General features: G+C 41.2%; 6 protein-coding genes across 8 annotated transcripts; 5 read left to right on the top strand and 1 right to left on the bottom strand.

Moving 5' to 3' along the window:
- The first annotated feature begins 1,044 nt into the window (after positions 1-1,044).
- Positions 1,045-7,513, top strand: LOC131881509 (uncharacterized). Of its 3 annotated transcripts, none has more exons than XM_059228394.1 (2): positions 1,045-2,013; positions 6,547-7,513. In XM_059228394.1, exons 1-2 carry the CDS (start codon positions 1,821-1,823, stop codon positions 7,464-7,466), a joined length of 1,113 nt encoding a protein of 370 aa, XP_059084377.1. In that variant the 5' UTR covers positions 1,045-1,820; the 3' UTR covers positions 7,467-7,513. The 3 variants fall into 3 exon arrangements, with proteins under 3 accessions (XP_059084377.1, XP_059084379.1, XP_059084378.1); XM_059228396.1 differs by lacking the exon at positions 1,045-2,013 and adding an exon at positions 3,581-3,645; XM_059228395.1 differs by lacking the exon at positions 1,045-2,013 and adding an exon at positions 5,956-6,401.
- A 4,101-nt stretch (positions 7,514-11,614) lies between these two features.
- LOC131881505 (BRCA1-associated RING domain protein 1-like) lies at positions 11,615-16,829 on the bottom strand. The gene is made up of 6 exons (XM_059228390.1): positions 16,505-16,829; positions 15,725-16,115; positions 15,382-15,659; positions 14,985-15,310; positions 12,823-14,911; positions 11,615-11,786 (listed from the first exon to the last, which is right to left on the bottom strand). The coding sequence occupies exons 1-5, from the start codon at positions 16,726-16,728 to the stop codon at positions 14,439-14,441; spliced, it is 1,692 nt and encodes a 563-aa protein (XP_059084373.1). The 5' UTR covers positions 16,729-16,829; the 3' UTR covers positions 11,615-11,786; positions 12,823-14,438.
- Positions 12,962-14,451, top strand: LOC131881508 (cystathionine gamma-lyase-like). The gene is made up of 4 exons (XM_059228393.1): positions 12,962-13,110; positions 13,182-13,470; positions 13,541-13,669; positions 13,747-14,451. The coding sequence occupies exons 1-4, from the start codon at positions 12,962-12,964 to the stop codon at positions 14,359-14,361; spliced, it is 1,182 nt and encodes a 393-aa protein (XP_059084376.1). The 3' UTR covers positions 14,362-14,451.
- On the top strand, positions 16,642-21,787 carry LOC131881507 (tRNA (cytosine(72)-C(5))-methyltransferase NSUN6-like). Its single transcript, XM_059228392.1, has 4 exons — positions 16,642-16,732; positions 20,060-20,123; positions 20,211-20,339; positions 20,438-21,787. Exons 2-4 carry the CDS (start codon positions 20,067-20,069, stop codon positions 21,581-21,583), a joined length of 1,332 nt encoding a protein of 443 aa, XP_059084375.1. The 5' UTR covers positions 16,642-16,732; positions 20,060-20,066; the 3' UTR covers positions 21,584-21,787.
- LOC131881506 (lipid scramblase CLPTM1L-like) lies at positions 17,867-20,059 on the top strand. The gene has a single exon (XM_059228391.1). The coding sequence runs from the start codon at positions 18,251-18,253 to the stop codon at positions 19,913-19,915; it is 1,665 nt and encodes a 554-aa protein (XP_059084374.1). The 5' UTR covers positions 17,867-18,250; the 3' UTR covers positions 19,916-20,059.
- Positions 21,769-25,060, top strand: LOC131881510 (INO80 complex subunit C-like). Its single transcript, XM_059228397.1, has 2 exons — positions 21,769-21,905; positions 24,632-25,060. The coding sequence occupies exons 1-2, from the start codon at positions 21,810-21,812 to the stop codon at positions 24,932-24,934; spliced, it is 399 nt and encodes a 132-aa protein (XP_059084380.1). The 5' UTR covers positions 21,769-21,809; the 3' UTR covers positions 24,935-25,060.
- The last annotated feature ends 44 nt before the right edge of the window (positions 25,061-25,104 follow it).

Raw genomic sequence — 25,104 nt, 5'->3', positions numbered from 1 at the left:
CTAGAACAGGAAAAGATAAAAACCGATCGAATTAAAACTAAATCCGGTGAAACTTTTTGAAAAGGAACGGCCATAATTTCTTATACCAACTATGACTATGATATGAAAAATGATTTGATTTTGGTAATAGAACACGGCTATGCCGCATCGATATTCAAAAACAAAAGGAAAACGACTTTTTTTTCATTGCAAAAATGAAACGATGCCGATTTGCAACTAACCTCTCAATGCATATCATACATATTTTTATTGCAACTCAGACGCATCATTAGCATCAAATAGGTAAATCATCGGTGAAAATTGGCCAATATTGATGAATAAACCGTGTCTCTTTGTCCAAAATGAAGTTCGCCACCCAGTTTTGAAAATTCGAAAATCTTTTGTAGGTCATAGTCAATCCAGATTCGTATTTTAGCCTTAAATCCATATAAAACATCATACAGCAAAAGTAGTTCTATCAAGGGTTAAGTTCACACTAATCGCGTGTGTAATCGGACCTTTGGTCAACGTCAATTAAATGAGCCGGAACAGATATTTCGGGACCAGAACATCCGTCAATGATTTGCTGGACTTTGTTCTTGGTTCGAGAATCGACAGAAAAATGCATTCGGCCCAAGGGTCTCGCTAATGGTTGGATCGTCTCAGAGTTGCCTCCTTTTCTCTCCAACTTGGAGAACTTGGAACAAGTGGGATCAATTCTGGGTTCTCAAGAGTCACTCTCAGACACCTTCTGTTGGCATCCTTTTTATCTTGGACGACTTCTGGAGGGAGAAACAAAAATACTATACGATAGCATACCAAACGGACCAAGAAGGTGCTGATTGTACTAGACGAACATACGTACGCGTACGTACGAGTATGCTCGGCTCAAGTGTTCCATCCAGATCCCTGAAGGATCATTAGTATGTGCCTGAGGGCAAATTATTTCTACATCAATTCTTTATGTGGCAACTCCGTTTGAGTTCTAACCATGCTGCTGTTGTTGTTGTTGTTGTTATGGTTATTTTTCCTAGTGATACTCGTCACACTACCCCGCTTGAATAAGGTCGAAGCAAAACCTTGAGAAAACGAGAGAGTGGGCCCCGATTCCGTTCTCGCATGTTGTTCGTTCCATTCATCCTTCTCCGTTGTCGTCTTTTTTGCTAATTGAGCTTTTGGATTGGACCCTAATATACATATGAATGGAACTGGTTCAATTCCGATATCACTCATTGAGGGAGATGGGACGGATTGGCATGGATGACGCAAACTCTTTCAATTCCTTCTTGCCCGACCCAATGTTTTTTCCAGTTTCCGTAGTAAGGAAGAAGATCGGCCCGGCCCACGTTTTAGACCTTAAAGCGACATCTAGTTCAAGCTATCATCCAAAAAGTGACAAAAGACTCCACTGAACACTATTTTTAAGGGCCCTCTTTTACATGGCAATGCTTCCGTTCATCCGTCTATTCTTCTTGCTTCACATCACTCGGTATTCTTTTTTTTTCGAGCCATTTCTTCTCGATCCTGAGACAAGAATCCAGCCCATAATCGCTGGCGGGAGAACTGTTCCACTTTCTCGGGCCCGAAACCCACCCCGAAAAAAGTGAGCAGAGTCAGAAAAAAACGCTCCAGCGTTGCGGTTCATTCGCGCTCGACGAAAGGACCGGACTCGACTTATCAGTCAGTGGATCTGGGCGAGCGTATCAAAAAGCCATCATTGCTAATGCATTGGTCGGTGGGAAACAACCGGGCTTCGTCGGGACCAACAGATCAAGTGATCCATTTCCTCGATTAAAGTGTGGTGTTCCAAGTCCAAGACTCAGTGATTGCATTAGGTCTCGATGGAGTGGGTGGTGTTATGGGTAATGGGACTTTTGCTCTCAAATGCCCAGGAGGGATGGGGAAGAGAGGGTTCCGTGGGCTTCTCGAGTTCGATGAGATGGGGCCAAGACAGATCCATCTTGCGATTTTGTAATTGCCCCTTTGATTGCCTCTCCAACGACGGGCAAATCTATCACAACATCTCACTCTCGAGTAAGTCGCTTTTCGCCGGAATTGACGATGCCATAACCGAGGCAACTACCCAATTGATGATTTTATGTTCGATATAAAATCTCATTTTCATAGAGCATGCTGAGAGATTTTACCAATGGCAACTCAGGACGATAACGTGACGTAGTAGTATGCGCATTTTTATGTTATGAGAGATTCTTGTCTCCGACCTTTCTCAAGAATACAAGTAGACGCTAAATCTTTGAATTCCAAATCCAATCAACTGATCATTGTCAATTGCGTGAGTCGCAGTCATAGCATATGAATGGGTCAATTCAAGAATCTTGAATAACTTGACGTTTTGTTCATTGACCTTTGGGTTGACGCCACTGAGTAATCCATTTACAGATAATGGGGAAATGGAGAAGGTGCTTTAAAAGGAACGGACCAACAAACCCTGAAGGAAGAAAGTCTATCAAGCACGAAAAGGTGCTCTATGAACCGATATTTGATTTGTATAATTTTATAATTCATAGAAGCTAGCGTGTCAATAGAACTCTAAAAATGCAAGTACATTCTTCCTCTTCGCCTTCACTGATCTCTCTTGTACTGGTGATTCTGCTTTCACCATCAACAATGGTAGGAAAAACATTTTTGAAATAAAATACATCAAATCAAATCATCACCAACAACAAACTTTTTCCTTTGGAGTCCTAAAAATGCCTTCCATAAACAGTAGTTGCCTTCTTTATAAGGCTACCTTGTTCTCAATGCAAATAATGGGAGGATATGTGGTGTAGTGGTTAGCGCGGGTTCCCAAAGTGAGGAAGGTACTTGGTTCAAATATCCTCCCTGACCTTTCTCCAAAGGAAACATTTAGACGCTAACCACACAGACGGCGAACCAAAAACTGATACCGGACATAGGTACGAACCTGCCTAATAGAATTTGGAAGTGGACGATGTGTCGGCTGGCTTTGCTGGCCGGGCGAGGCCAACCCCTCCGACCCTAGCACCCAAAAACCAAAAAATAAATAAATAAAATGCTCACCATGAGACAGGAAACGACCGATTTAAAATATGAATGCAGAAGCAAGATATTAATTTATGTTCAAAATAGTTGTATTATCCTTTATAGCCTGAACAAGAGTCGCAATAAGATTTCTTAAAAAAAAAATAACAATCTGTATTACGACTCTGAGGTCGTGTCAATTGTCAAAATGTATAAAAGTTTGTGTATTCATATTTTACACAGTGATCGATAGTAGAATTAATTGGTCAGAATCATAAAAAAGTTGAATAGAATTAACTAGAATGAAGATTAACATACACAACCCAAGGAACGAAGATTAATTTAATGCAAAGTGGTCAGTTTGAAGTCAAAGGATTGAATTCGGTAATAGAACTTAAAAAGCTTTAAAAATCTTTCATAACGAAAACCAATTTTCCTCTCGTTCTTCAAGGGCTCTTTGCCAAATGGACTCCTTGACTTTCCTTTTTCTGGAGTTGTCTTGATTTGGGACATGCAAAACCACTTGTCTACCAGTCCTGTTTCCTTACTGGAAAGACCACAAGGACTTCTCANCATTTACAGATAATGGGGAAATGGAGAAGGTGCTTTAAAAGGAACGGACCAACAAACCCTGAAGGAAGAAAGTCTATCAAGCACGAAAAGGTGCTCTATGAACCGATATTTGATTTGTATAATTTTATAATTCATAGAAGCTAGCGTGTCAATAGAACTCTAAAAATGCAAGTACATTCTTCCTCTTCGCCTTCACTGATCTCTCTTGTACTGGTGATTCTGCTTTCACCATCAACAATGGTAGGAAAAACATTTTTGAAATAAAATACATCAAATCAAATCATCACCAACAACAAACTTTTTCCTTTGGAGTCCTAAAAATGCCTTCCATAAACAGTAGTTGCCTTCTTTATAAGGCTACCTTGTTCTCAATGCAAATAATGGGAGGATATGTGGTGTAGTGGTTAGCGCGGGTTCCCAAAGTGAGGAAGGTACTTGGTTCAAATATCCTCCCTGACCTTTCTCCAAAGGAAACATTTAGACGCTAACCACACAGACGGCGAACCAAAAACTGATACCGGACATAGGTACGAACCTGCCTAATAGAATTTGGAAGTGGACGATGTGTCGGCTGGCTTTGCTGGCCGGGCGAGGCCAACCCCTCCGACCCTAGCACCCAAAAACCAAAAAATAAATAAATAAAATGCTCACCATGAGACAGGAAACGACCGATTTAAAATATGAATGCAGAAGCAAGATATTAATTTATGTTCAAAATAGTTGTATTATCCTTTATAGCCTGAACAAGAGTCGCAATAAGATTTCTTAAAAAAAAAATAACAATCTGTATTACGACTCTGAGGTCGTGTCAATTGTCAAAATGTATAAAAGTTTGTGTATTCATATTTTACACAGTGATTGATAATAGAATTAATTGGTCAGAATCATAAAAAAGTTGAATAGAATTAACTAGAATGAAGATTAACATACACAACCCAAGGAACGAAGATTAATTTAATGCAAAGTGGTCAGTTTGAAGTCAAAGGATTGAATTCGGTAATAGAACTTAAAAAGCTTTAAAAATCTTTCATAACGAAAACCAATTTTCCTCTCGTTCTTCAAGGGCTCTTTGCCAAATGGACTCCTTGACTTTCCTTTTTCTGGAGTTGTCTTGATTTGGGACATGCAAAACCACTTGTCTACCAGTCCTGTTTCCTTACTGGAAAGACCACAAGGACTTCTCAGTCCATCTGATCTTGAAAATATCAGGCGGAAAAGTGCATTCCACTTGTACGAGTATGTACAGTGAAGTGAGTATTTGGGATAAAAGTTGAAAATGGATCTCGAGTCTCAAGTCATCTTGACGTTGATGTTCTACAACCCTTAAGTGGAACCAGTAGTAGAACGTGCAATTGCACATTACGGATTGCAGTTCCCTAACTTGTTTGGCATGTCTTGTCGATTCAAATTACGGCAATAACCGGTTTCAGTAGTTTTTTGACTAATTAAATTCATTTTTGACCTTCCAACCCTTGAAATATGGCTATTTCGTCAACAATATTTACAAGGTCCACCAAAAGTTGCCAGCAATTATCTTAAAGCCTTTCAGATTCTAATCCAGTAAAATATCGCTCCATTTTTTATTTTGTTAACATTGGACGAGATTCTGACGTAGTCATAAGAATAATAAACCTTCCTACTTTTACGCTTCCTTTAATATTGCGTACCTAAACGTTCGTAGTTTTTCGAAACTTTGCCTAAACATACTCAAATCCTTGGTTTTAGATTATTTTACGGTTAAAATTCGCGAAAAAGATGTTTTGCCGTAAAAAAACCAAAATCTTATTTACTCAGTCCGACACCTAAGTATAACCATCGTAATATTTTTTGCCAAAAAACCACTTCAGCACGGCATATGTCAATAAAAAAATGTATTTTAGAAGATCTCTTTCTGCCTCCATAATGGTCAGGAGTGTCGTTACTTATAACGTGCGAAAATCTCCTTTAATTTTCATTAACAATGAAGTGCACTGTACGAGTACATCAAGCTATCGTAGATTAAATCTGGATGTGCTGAAGTCACAAGTAATTTGTGAGAGTGAGAGTTTGGCAACAAGTCTAAGCAAGATGGCTTGGGGATATTTTTTTTTTATTTGATGATTCAAAGTACAATAGCCACCATTCTTTTCCGATCTAACTGAATACTAAAGAATTTTCTTTTTCATCAATTCTCAGGAGAATGATGAGGGCACAAATTTAGCATTCCGTTAAAGTCTTAAATTGCTTGGGATAATTTTGATCCTCAATTGAAATCAGATCTGCCAACTCTTATCCATTGGTGGATCAAATATTATATGAATATAAGATGAATATCTTTTTCCGTCTTGAATTGCTGAGGATCCCATTCGCATTAACGGTAGGGAAGTCCGAAAAAAATGATGTCTGTGCGGATTTTCCGTCTTGTTATTCAGAGCACAGGAGGTTTATCCGAATGACTTTTTCGTCAAGAATTCCTTTGGTATTCAATAGATGTTTCAAATGATGTTTCGGATTGAAGTGGGATTAGTGTTGGGGCGAGTCCAGCAGAGGACTCGAGTCTTTCACTGACCTCAAGTCGAACAAAAAGATTTATATTGCGAAATCTAAACCAAAAATTGAGATTTTTTTTCATGAACCCGGACTTGAGTCTTTTAGAAAGGACTTGGACTCGAGTCTGGACTTACCCCACGACTGGTCCGACTTCCATCCTCAAACCGGATTCAATTCTGGTTTTCCAGCCTAGTGTACAAGTAAAGCCGCCCTTAGTTGTAATCGGTCCTACCAGCAACATTTGGCAATCGAAAATATTGGCCAGAAGCGTGGCTCATTCTTGACTACGAAGATTCCATCAATAATCTTCAGATCAAGTAAAAGATACTTCAAAGGGCCTACATTTTAAAATTCTATAGTTCACTTTTTCTAAAATCTACAAAAATCCAAACCAAGGCTACATAAATCGTTTCACTAACAATTATAACCAGGTTCTCTTTTTTTCTGCTTTTACACTTCCAGTTGAGGAACTGTTGACCATGCCGCGAAACCAAAGCACCAACGCGGCCTTACGGGACAAATGTATGAAAAAGTTCGACCACGCCCTTCGTCAACTCGGTGACCATCGAGTCCCGGCCCTGAATACCACACCCACGAGACCACTCACCCCGTTGGTCACTCCCGTGGCCCATCCCACGCCTAGATCCCCGCCTCAAATTCACCCGAATCTTCACATGGCCCAAGTGCTCACCACTCTGATTGAGGTCCTGATCTACATGGCCATCGGTCTAACTTTGGTGTTCATGTTAGCCCTTCCATTCTTGAGAACAAAACAAATTCCCTCTCCGTCTGAGCACGTCTTCGAACCCCGATCCTCACGATTTTTGACAGCCGAGAGCTTGCCAATTCACGAGCATTCATCCGCTCGTTCATCTTCATCATCATCCTTTTCCTCTGCGTCATCTTCGTCCTCGGCGGCTCCTGTTCCTACATCTTCCTCCTCTTCTTTCCCAACTTGGAGGACCAGGGTGGGTGCTCATCATGTTCATTGTGGTGGCACACTGGTTGGATCGTCCTCGACAGCCTCGCAAGTGATAATTCATCTCCCATCGATATTTGAGGATCCGACTTCATCCGCCACGGGGCCTCAATCAGCCTCATCCACCTCGTCATTGTCTACTTACGATTCGCCAGAGATTTCCACGTTGAAAGTGAGCAAGTTCCAGGACCAAGACGTACCCGCGACCAATCGAAGTGGGACTTGCTCGAATGCTTCCACGATTTCGACCTTTGTTCCAAAGGAGGAAGAGACTCGGACCAAAAATGGGAGTATGTCAGAATATTATTTGAATACCATGCACGCTCACGATCGACGGGAACAGAGTGCTTTGGAACGCAATGAGAGGATACTTTCGCTATTCGATTTTAAGGATCTTGTTTGAATGACATTATGAACGAAATAAATGAGTAAGAGTTCCACAAATACTGTGTTTATCTTGTTGGTCAGTGCCTTTTGATTTTGTTCCAAAAACTTGATTCAAGTGGGAGGGACTAGAAAAGTTGGGACTGTACCATATTTAAAAGAGGTACAAAAGGTACGACACTTATAAACAACAGGTTCATCATTTCTAGCACGTCTTCAAAAGTGTCCATGAGCAATCAAACCATTCCCATGTCTGTGGTTTTCGCGAGCTGATCATTGGGTCATCGTGGGTGTCGAAGTACTCTCAAAAAGGCCTCTGGATTCACGAGGGCTTGAAGGTGCTCTCAAAACGCACATGAAGCCTCTGCAGTCGTTGCAATTGATTCTATGAATACAGAATTAGAAAATGATTGCAAATTTTCTATTGTGAAGTGCTGGGGATTGTATTGCACCTCGGAGTTAGGGACTTGGACGTTAACCGGTCTGAAAATACACTGGTCTAAGGGGTGACCGTATGCTCATTCTGGGTAACGTCCAAGCCTTATCTCCGGCGTAAAAGCTTTTAATAAACTCGACTCCGTCGTGGCAAGCAAGTCCGTAAAAAATATATTCATATACATTTTGGTTGCATTTTGTCTGTAACTATGTATGGGGGCACTTTTGTTATATTTGGGAATATTCATTGCTCTTCGAGAATGAAACTTTTGGGATCTGTGACGTAATTTAAGGATCGTAGAATGAAAAGGAATAATCCAACTTTTGGCGATTATACTCGTAACTCCATTTGACAGTTTCTAGTTGAGGAGTTTCCAACTTTGGTAACTGAAGTGGTACACAGAGTGGAAAAGTTACGCAGATCTCCTTTTGGTATGTCTGAAGAAATTTGAGTATAAACGCTTCTCGTGGCCAAAGGACAACGATTTTCGCTCATTTTTCAATCTCGCTCTCTCAAGAACGACATTCTGATTAGCGTTTCTAATCACTGATTCGACTCAATTTTCACTGAACTGTGGGAAAACTATTCAAATAGAACAACTTGACGATGGACAGGGCCCATGTCCATATTTTCAGCACCAAGCTCCTTGTGAAAATTGACAATTGCCAGTGTTCAATTAACGCCTTGCCGCAATCACATGAGCGAGTCCATGGACAATGTTGTCAATCAATAAGGGCCCTTATTTGCAACGTCAGATAGCCCAAACTATACGGGAAGAGGTACAGTAGATTGCTAATGGGCTAGTGACATGTCATAATATAGATTTTTTTTTCCGGACATTATGTGACCCGGGTCACTAATTGTACATAAGATTTTGATAGAATTAGCTAAAAACAACACAAACACATTATAATTCAATAAAGACGAATCGGCCCAATTGGTCCTTTATTTGTTAGAGGCTGAGTCACAAAGCGCCCTCTGAAGTGTAGAATGTAAACCATATTCAAGTTCAGCTTGATAGAAAAACTTAATAAAAGTTAGCCCTCTCTAACCCCAGTACATAACAAGGCATATAAATAATCTTATAATATATTCTTGTACGACAATTGTAGGTATCACTGGGATTGTCTCCAAGGACAGAGGTACAACGGTCCAAATGTAATAGGAAGCAAATATTTAGTGAAAGTGAATGCTCATTGTTCCTTCCCAAACTCTGCATATAAATTAGGGGGACTCCTTTCCATTATGATCATTCACCTCAAAAACCATTGCTATACCACTATTCAGTCAACTCATTTTCATTGCAAGGATGAGTGTTGAGTGATATAGCAACAATTATGTCAACTGAAATTGCCGCATTGGATGTTGGAGGAGGTACAGAGCGGTAACCGTTATTCTCCACCAATTAGTTGGCGGTGCTACTTTTTCAAATCTTAACCTGACCTAATCTAACCTAACCTAACCTAACTTGATATTAATAACCCTCAAAGTCTCTATCTAAACCTTTTAACATTTTGCCACAAATTGAAAAATGAGCACCGCCAATTAATCGGTGGAGAATAACGTTTATCATACGGAGCCATTTGCAGGGAGGCACCAGCATGTGAAGGATATGGTTTGGATCATTTGCCAAAAAACTGGGCAAGACTTGGCGATGCCCAACTCACAAAGGGCAGAAGATGAGGCAAAGATTTTGATCCTTCTGGGGCAAGTGCAGATTGCCTCTGAGTACAATTGTGATCCTTGCATGACCCTTGCATGGATGTGGGCCATGATACTTCTATTAGTTTCAATCAGGGATACCTTTGGAGTCACCTCTAAAAGTGTCACCCAATGGGTGCATAGTACAAGGTGGTCACTCAGGTGATGTGAAATTTAAACAAACAATGGTTGGTCTCCTTCAATACACGAGTACCCTATTTTCCATTTTATTCATTTTGTGTAGAACTACTGTATGTTGTGAACTTTGAATAGACATGTCTTTTGACTCGGTTATTTGATTGAGCAGAAAATTGAAGTACAAAGTTGTATCGACATCGACCTGGTGCCATTTTTATCTGAAGAAGAAAGCAGGGCACTGACTCGATTTCAAAATTTCAATTCTGGACCCTCGCATCCCCGTCCATGTTCCAGTGGTTCATGGCTTTGATCATATTTTTACAAAAGGTCATGTTTTGCTGGTGCGCCATGTAATTGAGAGCGAATGTATTAGCCCTTTCATTGAAGCTTTACTTTGTATCTTACGATTTTAGGGCACTTCAAAATTTGAACCGAAGCATGAGAGTTATGTATGAACCTCAATTTCATTTTTCGTTAATCAAAACGCAAGAAAAAAAAATCACTTTTTTTTTCTCCCAATGAGCAAATGCATATTCAGACATTTCTCGAATAACCAATCAGATGTAACTTTTTATCTTTTTTTAACTGATCTCCACGTTTTCGTAACTTATTTGGTTAACATTCACAGCCTATACCAAGAAGATCATAAACTCTTCTTCCGCTATGCTTCATTATTGACGCTCACCTCCATTATAGTTTTTTCTGTAGTTATGCCAATTTAGATCAATCTGGTTTGCATCTCAAATTGTTATTTTGAATTGATTTTATTATCAAAAATCAATGTTGTATAATTCAATTTCACTACCACCATCAGATTTCAACACAAATAAACACTAGCAAAGAAAGGCATGGTCGTCAGTTTTTAGTGAATTGAATCCAGAAATGGAATTTAAACTTTTCGTGGTAGATTGGTTTTCCACCAAATGGTTGAAATGGCCATATTTCGAAAATAGATGCATGGGTAATTTTTTGATATACTCTTGGTCGTGCCTTTCCGTTTCCATTGCCGGACTATGGTTGTAATGAATGATAGATTTTGAGATTCAAACAATATAAAAAGCAAAGTTCTATGCCGTAACATTCGTGAGTTACACTGAAGTGCATATGTGGTTAAGCCTTTACCCTCCGCCAAAATTACACTCAGGCTTCGTTACTTATGCAACACTTTTTCTGTTGTCACTGAAATCATGTTTTGACCGGCATTTGATTTAATCCAAACAAATCCAGTTCTTACTTGGCTCAGTCGGGAAAAAATACTCTTGAATCTCTGAAAACAAAAAAGATCACGTTATGGTGAGGGAAATGCGGAGAAAAAAAAATCCTCCAAGCCCCCAAAATATGTTCATGTATGGAAGTTGAGAAGAAGATCTGAAGCCATCTGAAAGTTAGAGGCTTGTAAACCGGTTTGTGAAACTTAGTACATGACCCCTGCCATCAATGGCACCCAAAAGCCTGAGATCTCGCACCAAAGTATCCGTTCACTCGACTCGACGGATCGATTTCAATGTCTCAGGGTAATTTCGTTGAGTCGCTACACGTTCATTTACACGGCTCAGAGGTCAAGGTGTTCTAGAAGGATTGATTTTGAAAGTACGCTTGTAACGGGTGAAGCTTGAGAAGCTGGGAAACGAGTGGCATTCTCGGCCATTTATGAGAAAAGCTTCGACTCTTGCCCCGCAGTGAATCCTGAGAGTTGAGCCAGTAAGTACCTTTAACCAAGAAGTTTGGTGTGAACACTTGTCCACCGTGCGATATCATTGCATGCATGTAGACTTAAAGTTATGGAAAAGATAAATATGTTTTGCACGACCAGCTTTGTTGTGGGTGGCATGCTCTATTTGACATGAAGAGAGGCCGCCCAATCCACTCTCTGTACCTCAACGGAAAAAAGGAACATAACTAGAGGTGTATTTTGTCGTCACAACCGTCGTAAAAGTGAAACACACAAGAAAACATTTTTCTTCTATGATAACCGGTTTTCCTTAGGTAAAATCTTGACTATCAACCACGAAATGACAACTGACCGTTAGGAACTGTATTCTATGCCTATCTGTTCACGAGTGGCTGAAAAGTAAGTTGAAATAATTAAGTGTTGGCATCTAATTGTTTTCAGTCAAGATTATGCCTTGAAAATATGTCATCACAAAAGAAGACAGGGTATTCAAAGGCCATAACTCTCTTTGAGTGAATTTTATGAAAGCATGGACTTCAAAAGTGAACAAGGTCAACACCTTAATCTTATTTGTTTTTTAATGCCTTCTTGTAGGAAGAGAATCTCGGGCAAGCCTCATTTGTATGAAAAGGCGAACTTGTCAAGTCTGTCTTGACCATGTCGACTTTCTTCAAGCCTCATTTTTATAAATTTCATACAAAGAAAGCAACTGTCATCGAACTAATAGCTATTCTCAACGCCATTAATGGGAACTATTTGCATGTAATGGTGGATTCCAAGGCACTTTTGTGTAGTAGTTGATTTCGTTTGTTTTTTTTTAAGCTAGTAAAAATTTCGGACCTAAAAACCAAAGTGATCAAACATTGCCGCACTGGTTTACAATTTGCCGATGCAGACAGCTTGATTTTTTCATATCAGTTAACCACATGCAGCAAAGACATTATGAAGTATCCAGAGAAGTATAATACGTAGGATGATTGATACTTACACATTCTGTGCACAAATGATGATGCAACCACTTAAGTAAGTAACTGCTGATACCGGTTTCTTACACCCGATACACTTCTGGTGCTTTATATTTGCTATTGCAGTAAATAACTTCCTTCATCGGTCCGTCAATTGGCTACTCAAATATTACCAATTGCTTTGGGGAATCTTAGCTTTGGTTCATTTTTGGTTACATGTTATCAACCTAGACAATTCCTGTAACTGTAAGGAACATTAAAAAAAACGAAATTTGTGGCATGTAGTACTGGATTTAACCTACCTAAAGCAGGACACACCTGTCATAACTAGACTTAACACATTTCAAAAGTGTCTCCAGATACTCATGTAAAAGGTATGTTCAATTACGTGTCAAAATAAAGCAGTTTTGGAACATGAACACATACACTCAGCAAGGAAGAGAGGGAAAAAAAGCGAGTTTACCTCAAGAGAACAGCTGTGCCAACTGGACAGATCTGCAGAGCTTTCCTCTTCACTGACACGCTTCACTCGTGAAATCCCGGGAACCGTACAGTCAATCTCACACCTTAAATTTGTGCTCTTCCCATCAGATATCCTCATCATGTCCGCTTTCCGCCCCAACGATCCGAGCTTCTCGACCAAGGCCCTTCACGAAGGTCAAGAGCCCGAGCAATGGAACTCTATGGCCGTGGTGCCTCATATCTCCATGTCTACCACGTTCAAGCAACAGGGACCGGCTGATTTCAAGAAGTATGTATTCCTGATAGATTTGTTAGTTCTTCCCATGGACACGAATGACGAATTGGACTCCTCGTGTTTAGGTATGAGTACGGACGATCGGGAAATCCCACCCGCGATTGCTTGGAAGCGTGCTTGGCGAGTTTGGATGGGGCTAAGTATGCCGTGACCTTTTCCTCGGGTTTGGCTGCCACCACTTCCTTGACCCACTTGTTGAATGCTGGAGACCATATTGTGTCCATGAACGATTTGTATGGCGGAACCAACCGATATTTCCGGCAAGTGGCGGCCAGGATGAACATCGAGACGTCTTTTGTTGATGCCACTGACCCCCAAAAGATCAAAGAGGCTCTGCGACCCAACACCAAGATGGTCAGTGTTTCACCAACGAAGCGGGTTTACCTCGGGATTTCCATTGGATAAAGTCGAATTTTCATTTCAGGTCTGGGTGGAGACCCCGTCCAATCCTACTTTGAAAGTGACCGATATCAAGGCCGTGGCAGATATTGTCCACGCTCAACCTGGAGTGTTCTTGGTGGTTGATAACACCTTCGAGTCGGCTTATTTCCAGGTAAGAGCTCTTAAAAACATCCAATGTTATGTTTCAAGAGGCAAACGAATAACTAATATTGGTACCGATTTCCACAGCGACCTCTGGAGTTGGGGGCCGACATCACGTACTATTCCTTGACCAAATACATGAACGGTCATAGCGACGTTATCATGGGATCAATCGCCTTGAACGATTCCGATCTCCACGATCGGATCAGATTCCTGCAAAATGCCATTGGACCCGTGCCATCACCCTTCGATTGCTATCTCGTGAACCGGAGTCTGAAAACCTTGAATATCCGTATGGAGGAGCATCAAAAGAATGCCCTCGTGGTTGGAGAGTTCCTGGAAAAACACCCGTGCGTGGAATCCATCCGTCATCCGGGTCTGCCGTCTCATCCCCAACACGATTTGGTGAAGAAGCAACAATACGGACACTCCGGAATGATCTCGTTCTACTTGAAGGGTAAATTGCCCGAATCGCGAAAGTTCCTGTCTCAATTGCAATTGGTGACTCTGGCAGAGAGTTTGGGCGGGTACGAATCTTTGGCCGAGCTACCATATTTAATGACCCACGCCTCCATTGCTGAAAAGGAACGAGTGGCTTTGGGCGTCACCGAGAATCTCATTCGAGTATCTGTGGGTCTGGAGAACCCCGAGGACCTCATCAAGGATTTGGACCAGGCTCTTCGATTCGCTTGCGATGTTTGAACGGAAGAAACGGAAAGAACAAGAAAGCCACCTGGGTGTTTGTTGTAAAGCATCATTTTTCATGAAATATAACGCGTTCATTCGAACGGATCCACAAGTCGAAAGTTATTGATGCATTCAAAGAACCAAGCCAGAGACAAGGTCTTGATGTGGGGCATATTGTACCTCATCTTTGGCAAAGTCCTGCCTTCTTGGTAAATGATAAAATGAGAGCACTTGGCCAACGGACCATTTTGATCCGCATGGAATGGAATCTTTTGCTCATTGGCGGGAATACTTTCCGGATCTGGTTCTCTGGTCAAGACTGTCCCACCCCCGGCTTGTGCAATGCCAACCAACTGAGATTTATCTGGATAACAATCATTGGGCTTGAAATCACCTTTGAAGAAGAAATGGCAGTTGTCAAAGAGCTCGGGCAACTTCTGCAGACCATTGGCCCATGCTTTGGCTGGAGCCCCAAACGGATAGGTCTTGGTGCCTTTGATGAGGTAGGTCTCCATGTCGTCTTCATCGAAGACCAGTTCACCCGTTTTAACGCTGGTTTCCAACCCTAAACCATTGAGGATCTTTCATAAAAATATCACAATTCAAGGAAGGAATCTAAATGGGATAATTCAACTCACAATTGAAGCGCAGGAGCAATTTGCCTGAGAGTAGGGCTCTGTAGTAGACTGCATTTCCATCCACTGCCAGATCTGAAGATCCCGTAAAGAGAACATGTGTGATGCTTGGGTTCAATTTGGAGTCAATTTTGAATCCCAATGAGGATTGGGCTCCTTTGAGGGCTACAATTTCGCCAGCACTCAAATCCAGGGGCAAAACCTTGACTTGACCATCTTGAGCCGAGGCCGCGAAATGAATCAAGGATGTTTCCAGTTGCTCGGAAGCCGTCATATCACATTCGGTACGGTCAATCGTCTCTCGTAATGCTTCATTCGACGCTAAATCACTGTAAATACGAAAAGTTCGTAAATAACGTGCTGATCTTCAAAAAGGTCTCATTCCCTTATCCTGACACACCGAGGGGTTTGGCCTTTGGCGTTGATGGCGTCTTTTTTAGCTCCATACTTGACCAATATTTCCACCGATTGGACATCTTTAGAGACTACTGCGTCGTGAAGTGGAGTGACATTATCGGTTCCAGGCACATTGGGCGCCGCTCCACTATCCAAAAGCAAGCGCAAAATCTCAACATGGCCATTTTGGGCCACCTCGTGCAACGGGGTCCAACCCGCATGATCCTGAGTGTTGGGGTTGGCCCCCAGGTCCAGCAAACGTTTGACCTCATCCACTTGGCCCTGGGATAAAGCAAGAAAGCAACAAAATCAAATCTGTTGGATATCAAAGTGGCCTGAAGACATACTTTGATACAAGCCACGTGGAGCTTTGTTTCTCCTTTGGCATTCTTTTTGTTGAGTAGACGTTCAGGTTTGGAGCTGGGCATCTTTGTTGGAGGAGCCATCCGGATATTTTCCTCAGTTTCTGAAGAGGGAGACTTATTCGCACCTTCCGATGGAATAGCTTTTAAAATGGAACGCTTCTGTTGGATTTTCGCGGGCGCTTTAGATCTAGCCTTGGGCTTTGGCTTGACGACCTTCTGGTTTGTAACCTTCTCCTTGATTTCCCGGAGAACGGGAACGGATTGAAGTGAGGGTGGATGTGGACTGACCGTTTTGGCGAAGGGCTCATCGTGATGTGAGCCGATATTTTCGATCGATTCTAAGGCTTGACGCATTTCCAACAAGGCCTCCAATCTTTAAAGAATGCGTTAGTTCGTAATCAAAGGAACCATCGATTAAGTTTTGCAACGAAAGCTGACAAAAATTCGACTATGTTGGTTTAAAATAATAGCACTTTCCGACTGGAAGTACTGTTGAAAGATTTCGAACACATTTCCTCTTCTCCAGCTTTGCACTTTTTAAAGCGTCATAATGAATTGAATTCCGTCCAGGGCAAAATTAGTCAAATAGAAACTCAGTAGCTAAATCACAATACGGCAAAGGCGAGATATTGAGATATAAACTGGTTTTTTTTATCATAAATTTTCAAATTCGGTAGAGCTACAGTATTACGGACCTAAAGCAAGCGCTTATTATTACGAAAGCACAGCTTCAGCATCCCAAGAGATTTAGTCATACCATACCTTTCCTTCATGAGACGGTCCTTAATAATATCCTTGCCATGATTGGGTCGATCACATCCACCCACGGGACAGTTACCGCCCACGAAGCTCGATTGACACGCCTCACACAAAGAATGACGGCATTGACTCAACACGAAAGCCACACCTCCTTTCATAACAGAGTCGCATTGATCGCAATGAAAGAGTGTTTCCAATTGAGACAACGCGGTCAAAGTCGACATCATAAAGGTCTGTTTCTAGTTCACGGCCTTAATGAAACATACCAATATTTCAGTCAGTAATTTCCCGCAATTTTTCGCGGCCATTTCACAACAGGGTGACGAAAACCTTTAGTTTTATCATGTGACACGGTGTCGAATCTGCAGTAAAATGACTCTTTTAACTTGCTCATGCTCTATTGGTACTCGAATGACTTGATATGACATGAAGTATTTCAATGCTAAATCGAGTAACGAAGATGTAACGAGAAGATACTTGGCGTAGTGGTTAGTGTAGTTTCCTGATTTGGGGAAAATCCCTGGTTCGATGCTCGTTGCCGAACACTCTCCAGAAAGCTGTTAGGTACTTAGGGTACTTAGTCACACCCAAATTTGCAAGAAATGTTAGTGAAAGAAAGCAGACTTTATCTTGGTGCCGTAATAATGAAATCATTTGGTATCATGACGTTCATATGGCGATGGTAAATTTTGTTCTAATACTTTCACTGCTCGATGACTCCCAATTAAGGGCAGACATTGGCAAAACAACCGTGTGAATATTGGTCATTTTGCTTCAAGTTTGACGCTTTAGTCATGGGACTGGAGATCTATAATTCGATTTCTAATTGGCCGGAGCCTGGCTATGATTTAACGGCATTTTCCGGGGCTAGGTTATGCGATTAGCACTGAAGTGTATGGTTACAGGTCATAGGGCCACTTAAATTGACAGAGATTACCTGATTGTGAGGGGATCCCTCAATGAATGCATAGAGCCTCGGCATAGAGCATCTAACGTATTAAGGTCTGATGTTTTATAACACTCTTCATCTACGAAATATTTGCTGAGACAAGTTCTTCTACAGATCAAGCATTTAATTTGACATACACAATCTTTGGTTTTGATGAGCAAGGAAGAGTTGGGGAAAGAACGCATTTTAGCAATTTCAAAATTTCAGCAATCACGTGTAAAGTGAAGAAAAAACCTGTTCCTTTTCAATGAAAGAACGTCTCATTAGGCATGGAATTTGGGTTTGTCAAGATTATCACCCTGAATAGGTATAAAGACTTAAATATTGTTACAGAGTTGCTGGGGATCAGGGTTCATTTCTAGGATAACTCAGATTTGTAGTAAACCATTACAATCGACTTAGAAACGTCACCCCTAACCTTCACATTCGACGAACTTTTCAAAGCGCGTACAATCCTGTTCCTCCAATTGCATTTTCAGACCTCTGTCAAAATATCGTCAAAGACCAGCATCACTTCAGAGGGAGAATAGTCATAAATTTTACGTAGTTAAGAATTCAACAATAGATTAAAACACGTTCCTACATACTTCCACTTGGAATAAAATCATAGTTTCCATGGCCTCAGTTTTGGGATAGGTTCGAGCCAGTCAGTCGTTCTTTCGGTCGGTCAGTAATAATCCGGGCTTCTTCTTCAACGCTTACTCCACAATCTGTGACGTGGTTTGGTTACCTGATTCTGAAGCTGAAAAAGAATACGACCGGGTGGGTGCTACTACCGGATTCCGGGGACCTTTTTGATCATGTATCGACCATCTCTGACGACCATGTTGTCCGTGGCCTTCTTGGCCTACATGGCCAACTCTATGTGGACCATGGCCAAGCTGTTTTTCCCCCCGGATTGCTCGGGTTTATCCGACCCAAATGAATGCCTGAAGAGCTCTTTGCTCAAGAACCCGGCCCGAGATATTTTGATTTTCAGTTCCTTGAAGGCCCGACCGGATATGGATCGGGATATGAGCTTCTTAGCCGCCATGAGCATTGAAGATCCGAATGAGGAGTCTGAGCTGGATGTTCAAGTTCCTTTGGCGGATAAGGTGAAGAAAAATGGAACCATGTTTCTCTGCGTTTTCACAGTTCCACATAAGCCGAAACGCTCGGTTGAGAAGGATTGGTTCAAGATGATTCACGATCCTGAAACGACTTACATGATGATCCCTTGGACGGTTTACCAGGTGCCAGAGGCGGAAACATTCAATCTTCTTGGGGATGAGAAGTTGGAGGAGCCCAAGTCCGAGGAAGAGAAGGCCAAGACAGTCCGGGAGTTTCGACCCGTGTCTCATCTGAGGTCCAAGATCACGTTAAGTTTGATGACGGATCTATTGGATATGCCCAAGTCGGATATTCCTCCGGAGATTTACTATTTGATGCGGCAAGGTCCGGATAAGAAGCACTACCTGCCCATCTTGTACATAGACGAGCTCAGCTTGAGAATAAGGGACTTACGGGAAGTCAACGCCACGGACCCATCAAGCACTGTAGCGTTCAAGTATCGACCCATCTCCTTGGGGAAACTCCGATTATTCCTCCAATTCACCAGTGCTCTCAGTTCCATGGTTCAATTGGGCTTCACCTTCAAAGACATTGACGAGGTCAAGGGAATTTTTGCCGACACAAATCTGGTCCTGCTCTTGGTGACCTTCTCGGTCTCGGCCGTCCACATGCTCTTTGATTTCTTAGCCTTCAAAAACGACATCAGTTTCTGGCGGAACAAGAAATCTATGGTCGGACTCTCCATCCGGACGTTGCTTTGGCGGGCTTTCAGCCAAGTTATCGTTTATCTGTACCTAATGGATGAGGAGACCTCCCTTCTAGTCCTCGTCCCATCAGGCTTGGCTGCTCTGATCGAAATTTGGAAAGTAACCAAAGCTTTTAAAGTGACGATCAACTTACAGGGATGGATTCCCAGAATTTCCTACGGATCGGCCACGGACAATGAAAAGAGTACCGAGGAATTCGACTCTCAATCCATGCGATATCTGTCATACGTTCTATACCCTCTATGCTTGGGCGGTGCAGTCTACTCACTTATGTACACTCCCCACAAATCTTGGTGGTCCTGGACCATTCAGAGCATGGTGAATGGCGTCTACGCCTTCGGTTTCCTCTTCATGTTACCACAATTGTTCGTCAATTACAAACTCAAATCGGTGGCCCACCTCCCTTGGCGGTCATTCATGTACAAGGCCTTCAACACCTTCATCGATGATCTTTTCGCGTTCATCATCACTATGCCCACGGCTCATCGGGTGGCCTGTTTCAGGGACGATATCGTGTTCCTGGTCTATTTGTACCAACGTTATCTTTATCCAGTGGACAAGACCAGGCTAGATATGAGTGGCATGATTGAAGAGAGTCCGGATTCAAGTCCTGATATGGCCTCAACTGAAACAAAGAAGGACAAATAAAAGTAATTCAACATATAGGTATACTACGAGGACATCTCTGTAAATATCTGTGATAACGATTCATTCCTCCTTTGCACCCTCAATAAATGTGATTCAGTTTTCCTAAATGTACAAATCATTACTTTTGACCGTTTTAATTTTCAGGATTATCATGGCTCTAAATGTTTTCTCCGATCCTGAGGTCAGGAAATTTTTGAACCAACAACACGTGAGTAAATAAAGTAGAAAACTCAATTGAAGTTATGGGGCTTTTCAGAAGCTCCAAAAATGGTGTTTTTTGGTGCGATATCACTAGGTTGCCTCGACACTGAATGAACTGGAGCGGCGATTACAATCACCACCAAGGTATACGATCTTAAGGGTGAATCAAATCCAAATATCCACCGAGGATGCGCTTGAAAAAATGAGCGAGGCCTTGATCAAAGTAAGAAGGTTTTCCACGTTTAACGCCATCGATGATATGGGCACCATTTGAATGATGGAACAACTGAATTTTCGTGGAACTCTTATTACTTCCTTTAGAACGCCAATCCCAATGATTTCAAGGTATCAGTTCATCCTAAAATATCTGAGGCAATAATATTGGAATCGCTGAAACTTGATAATGACATTCAAATTCCAAGTGACAGTAAAGAAGTGATTGTGGACAAGTTCTGCGGCGCAGCCGTTCTCAGAGGTGCAAACATTTTTGCGGTCGGGGTCTTGGGCGCCCCCAATCATCTGAGCAGAAATGACAAAGTTGCAGTGTATGTTGATTTACAATGCAAGTGCCTCAAAGGTTCCACGCAAGACTTCAAAGGGCCCAAACTTTTTGTGGGAAATGGAACAAGTGTCATGTCCAGGCATGAGATCTTCAAAACAGAAAAACCAGTTGGTGTTGCTATCAAGATGACAGAAACTTCCAGTGGCTGTCCCAGCATGAATGAATTGGAACTTACAGGTAATTTCATGCTTCAAAACCTGCCCTCAATCCAGGTGGGACGAGTTTTAGCTCCGGACCCGGGAGATTTTGTCCTTGACATGTGTGCGGCACCCGGTGGAAAAACCATGCACTTAGCAGATTTGGTAAGTCCGTCTGGACTCGTGTTCGCTTTGGACAAAAGTCAACCTAAAATTGACCAGATCGTGGGAAATTCACTACGGATGGGTGCTAAGAATGTTCGAGCCTTCGTAATGGATGGCCGTAAAGCTGTCGAGCCAGCTTCCCCAGGGAACGGGTCTGACTTGAATTCGAATTCCACGCCTCCATTTTCTCCCGGATCCTTTCACAAAGTTCTTCTAGACGCCCCTTGTAGTGCTCTTGGACAACGACCTCAGTTCGTCAATCCCATGGGGCTCCAAGAACTGCACTCCTATCCCAAACTCCAAAAGCAATTGTTTCACTCGGCATATCAACTTCTGAGTCCCAAGGGTCACTTGGTATATAGTACATGTACCTTCAACGTCAAGGAAAACGAAGAAATCGTGGCCTGGGCCTTGCAAACCTTTCCAGATCTAAGATTAAGCCCCAGTCCAGTAATCCTTGGGCGGCCTGGTCGACTGGTGAGCGGATTAAAACCCCAAGATTTGGCCCAAATGCAGCGGTTTGACATGGAATCCAGTGGGGACTGTAACCAAGACACAATCGGCTTCTTCATCGTCAGGTTCACAAGAAAGCCCATGCCTTAAAAGGCTTTGATTTGCCGGGGAAAACTTTGGAGCCAATGTTGTTTACAGACTTATATGTGAACTCGCCGTTGAACCGACTTTCCTACATAATAACAAAAATCAAACGTGGCGCCATTTTCGTCAGTTGGAAATAAGAAATAAACAAGCAGGGCATCAAATCGCTCGAACCCTCTGACAAATTTTAAGTGACTCTAAAATTGTTAGTTTTAGGGGGAAGACGATTACTATGGTACCTGAAGAAAACGTGGAAAGCACTGGGCAAATTTCAGAAATCGTGGATTGGAATAAAGTTCATGTGCCATTCAAAAAACCTAATTTTGAGGTAATTTCCAGTTATTATCAAACTTAAATAAGCTTTAAAAAAGAATATGGTAAATCTTTACTTGAACAGACCTAGGCAAACACTTAAGCATCATCCAGGACGTCTTTAAAAAGGGTCGTTGAAGAAACTCAGGCAATATTAGGTGGATGTTCATTCAGGTTATCACCAACTTTATAAGAATTGGATGGGTATGAAATAAAATTTTGGATTCCAAGAATAATAATCACTAGGGCGGGTAAATGCAATGCACCAAAAATTTAAATCATATTTTATCGAAAAAGCTGCAAATATTTGAAACATATTTATTACTGAAATATATAAACATACAAGTAGGACTTCGAATTTGTTTTTAGAAATACACATTTGCCTTTGAGTTTGGTCTGACAGTATTTATTGCTTCATTTTGCGTACTCAAGTTCTCAAGATGGAAAACAAAATATCATCAGTGTGTTAGCTCCCTCAGGATGGGATTGATTTGACCTAAGAAGAAGCTGGTTAATCAACGCCCAGCTTGCTTAATAGATTTTTCACCAATCAATCAATGTTCAACTTTTCCTCTTGTTTGAGGATCACTTAGAGTGGCTTTCAGGAATTTTCCTATGTTCTTAAACAAATATGTATTTCTCTTTGACAATAATGGTCCTAATTCCTCATGCACATTCTGATTTTTTTTAAAAATCTGTGAAATTCTAAAAGCTAGATTCGATGTTGTTGTCTAACCTGCAGCGGGTTATCCTGAGACCAGCCAGATCATTATGAAATACTTGGTTGATAGTGCAGCTATCAACCTGCCATAGTCAAAAATTCCACTGCACCATAGTTACTATGGTTAGTTAGTTAGTAATGTTCATTGATGCCCAAGTCGCAGTAAAAAAGCACAACTCATTTTTGCCCTTCTTATTCTGATCAATGGTCATCCCTCTTGATGAACCCGCCATATTTCTGCTAAAGGCAATCATGTTTTATATAGGACTTTAGAGTTGGATTGAAAATCTACGAATTTGCGTGTTTGGTTCCTTGAATTACCAAAATATGATAAAAATGTGCAAAATCTTACCCACAGGATTGAAAACGTCTAAATATTTACTATTTGAGAAAATGGCCAAAATATTTAAAGAAATATTTTTTATTGAAATTAAATGTTTTTACCCGCTCTAATAATCACTAAAGACGGCCAAAATATGGATTTAATGGATCCATTTTACGCCACATATTATGAATGAAAACTGATAAAAGTATGCACTTAAATATGCATTTAAAACCAAAATATACACTTCAGTATGCATTCAAATCAAAACATGGGATTGAGGAAACGTTAAAAATCGATCTGAAGATGCTTTATAAATAACATTATTGGCAAAGTTACCTCTCAGTTACTTTGCACTGATTAGTCTGTCCTTCTTGGGTCCCAGGCTCTGATTGGCTCAGACATCTTGCCCTATTCTGTGACCAACCAAGGTTGTCCAAAAATGAGATGCAGGAAAAATATGCCAAGCCATTATTAGCAAAACTTTTGAATATATTCGCAACTCATTTTTGAGCAATTCTGAGCTTGTATTCGAGTGTGCGGTGATTTCAAAGAAATATGGTTTTGCATAGAAAAGCCAAAGCTAAAAGAACTTGCTAGAAACTTGCAGTGCCAGGCCAATAGCAAAAATTCAAACTCACTCTAAGTAATAAACAATGAAAGAGAAGATTGTGACCCTGATTGACGAGAGGGTAATTGTACTGGGCCATTTTGGCAAGCCTATGCAGGGAGTCGGCCACTGATTTTTCCGTTTAACAATCACATTTCAATCATTAGAACAAACGCAAATTTGCTTTCGCCAAAAAACGAAAGTATCCACAAGAATATGCATGAAAGCACTCAATGTGCAATTTATGCCAATAAACATGTTTTATGACATAAAGCGAATAATGCATATTTTGGCCGTCTCTAATAATCGCATTTACGTTGCCAACCTAATTGACCAGCTAACAAATTAGGTTAGAAGTCTTAGTTCTATTGAATCCAGCGTATCAATCAAGTCTTTATGACATTGAACGCGTTGAAAGCCTCTCACCTAAACTGCTTACATTTACTCATGGAGTTCTAGAGATGTGGACTGTGAACGGTGGCCAAAATTTCGGATCTCCTAAACCGTTCATCTTATTCCAAATAAGCACTTCATGCGACCGCAAGATATGGTTGAATAGATGAATTTGGCCAAATTTGAGCTCAAATCCATGCTTAGGGAACTCAGGAGACATGGTCAAAGTTATGTAGTAAACACTATATACAAAATTCGAATTTTCGGCTTGCTCTGAGTCAGATACATAAACTTTTGACAACATAACTTTGAAACGATCTACTTTACAAGTAAATGATATAAAAAATGACCTACCTTTAATTGAGGAGATCTGCATTTCTCATTTCTTTACTTTATTTCGAAAAGTGGCTCAGAGTTGCTATGACCAAGAGCAGGCCGATTTGGCATGAAGGTCGTTCACAGTCCATATTTCTAGAAGTCTGTGATTTACTCCACGACCATATTAGAAGACGGCCTTGATCGCCCTTAATGGTTCTCACCTTGGTCCGCTCAAGAAAAGCTTAACCGAAAAATGGAATGTGGAAAAGATGAAGATATTTCAATATAAGAAGGACCAATCGGATGTCTTTTGACCTATTGTGATTTAATAGAGCAAATCACATTGGTATTCATTTTCAAGTTGAAATATTTTTTTAGCTTTCGTCTCGGGAGGATGTGAAAAATAAGAAACAGTGGAAGAATTTGAAACAAATTATCAACCAAGAGCAATCCTTGTCCTGGCCAGAAGAGGCATTGACGTATGGATCCATTGATGCGCCGCCATCATTCAGACCTGCGAAGAAGTACTCCGATATATCTGGCTTGGAAGCAACCTACACCGACCCTCAAACCAAAATGCATTATGCCACGACCGATGAGTTCAAAGTGATACGTAAACTTCCAGGTGACATTGTGGGTGGGTATCTCACACTACGAAGAGCCAATGTGCAATTGCAGTGACAGTGTTGACAAGGACATTCATCGCACTATTTCAGTGATTGATTCAACTTTTTGATGATGTTCAGGTTTTTGGGCGTTTCAGTATGATGAAATAGATTGATGACAATAAAAAGATGAGCCAAAAGACCAAGATGTTAAGAATATTGACAAACATAAATGAAATATCAAAT

This window comes from Tigriopus californicus, chromosome 6 (genome assembly GCF_007210705.1).
Source record: "Tigriopus californicus strain San Diego chromosome 6, Tcal_SD_v2.1, whole genome shotgun sequence".
Taxonomy (NCBI): Eukaryota; Metazoa; Arthropoda; class Copepoda; order Harpacticoida; family Harpacticidae; genus Tigriopus; species Tigriopus californicus.
The sequence above is the reverse complement of the archived record's forward strand: the minus strand, read 5'-3'. Positions and strand labels throughout refer to the sequence as shown.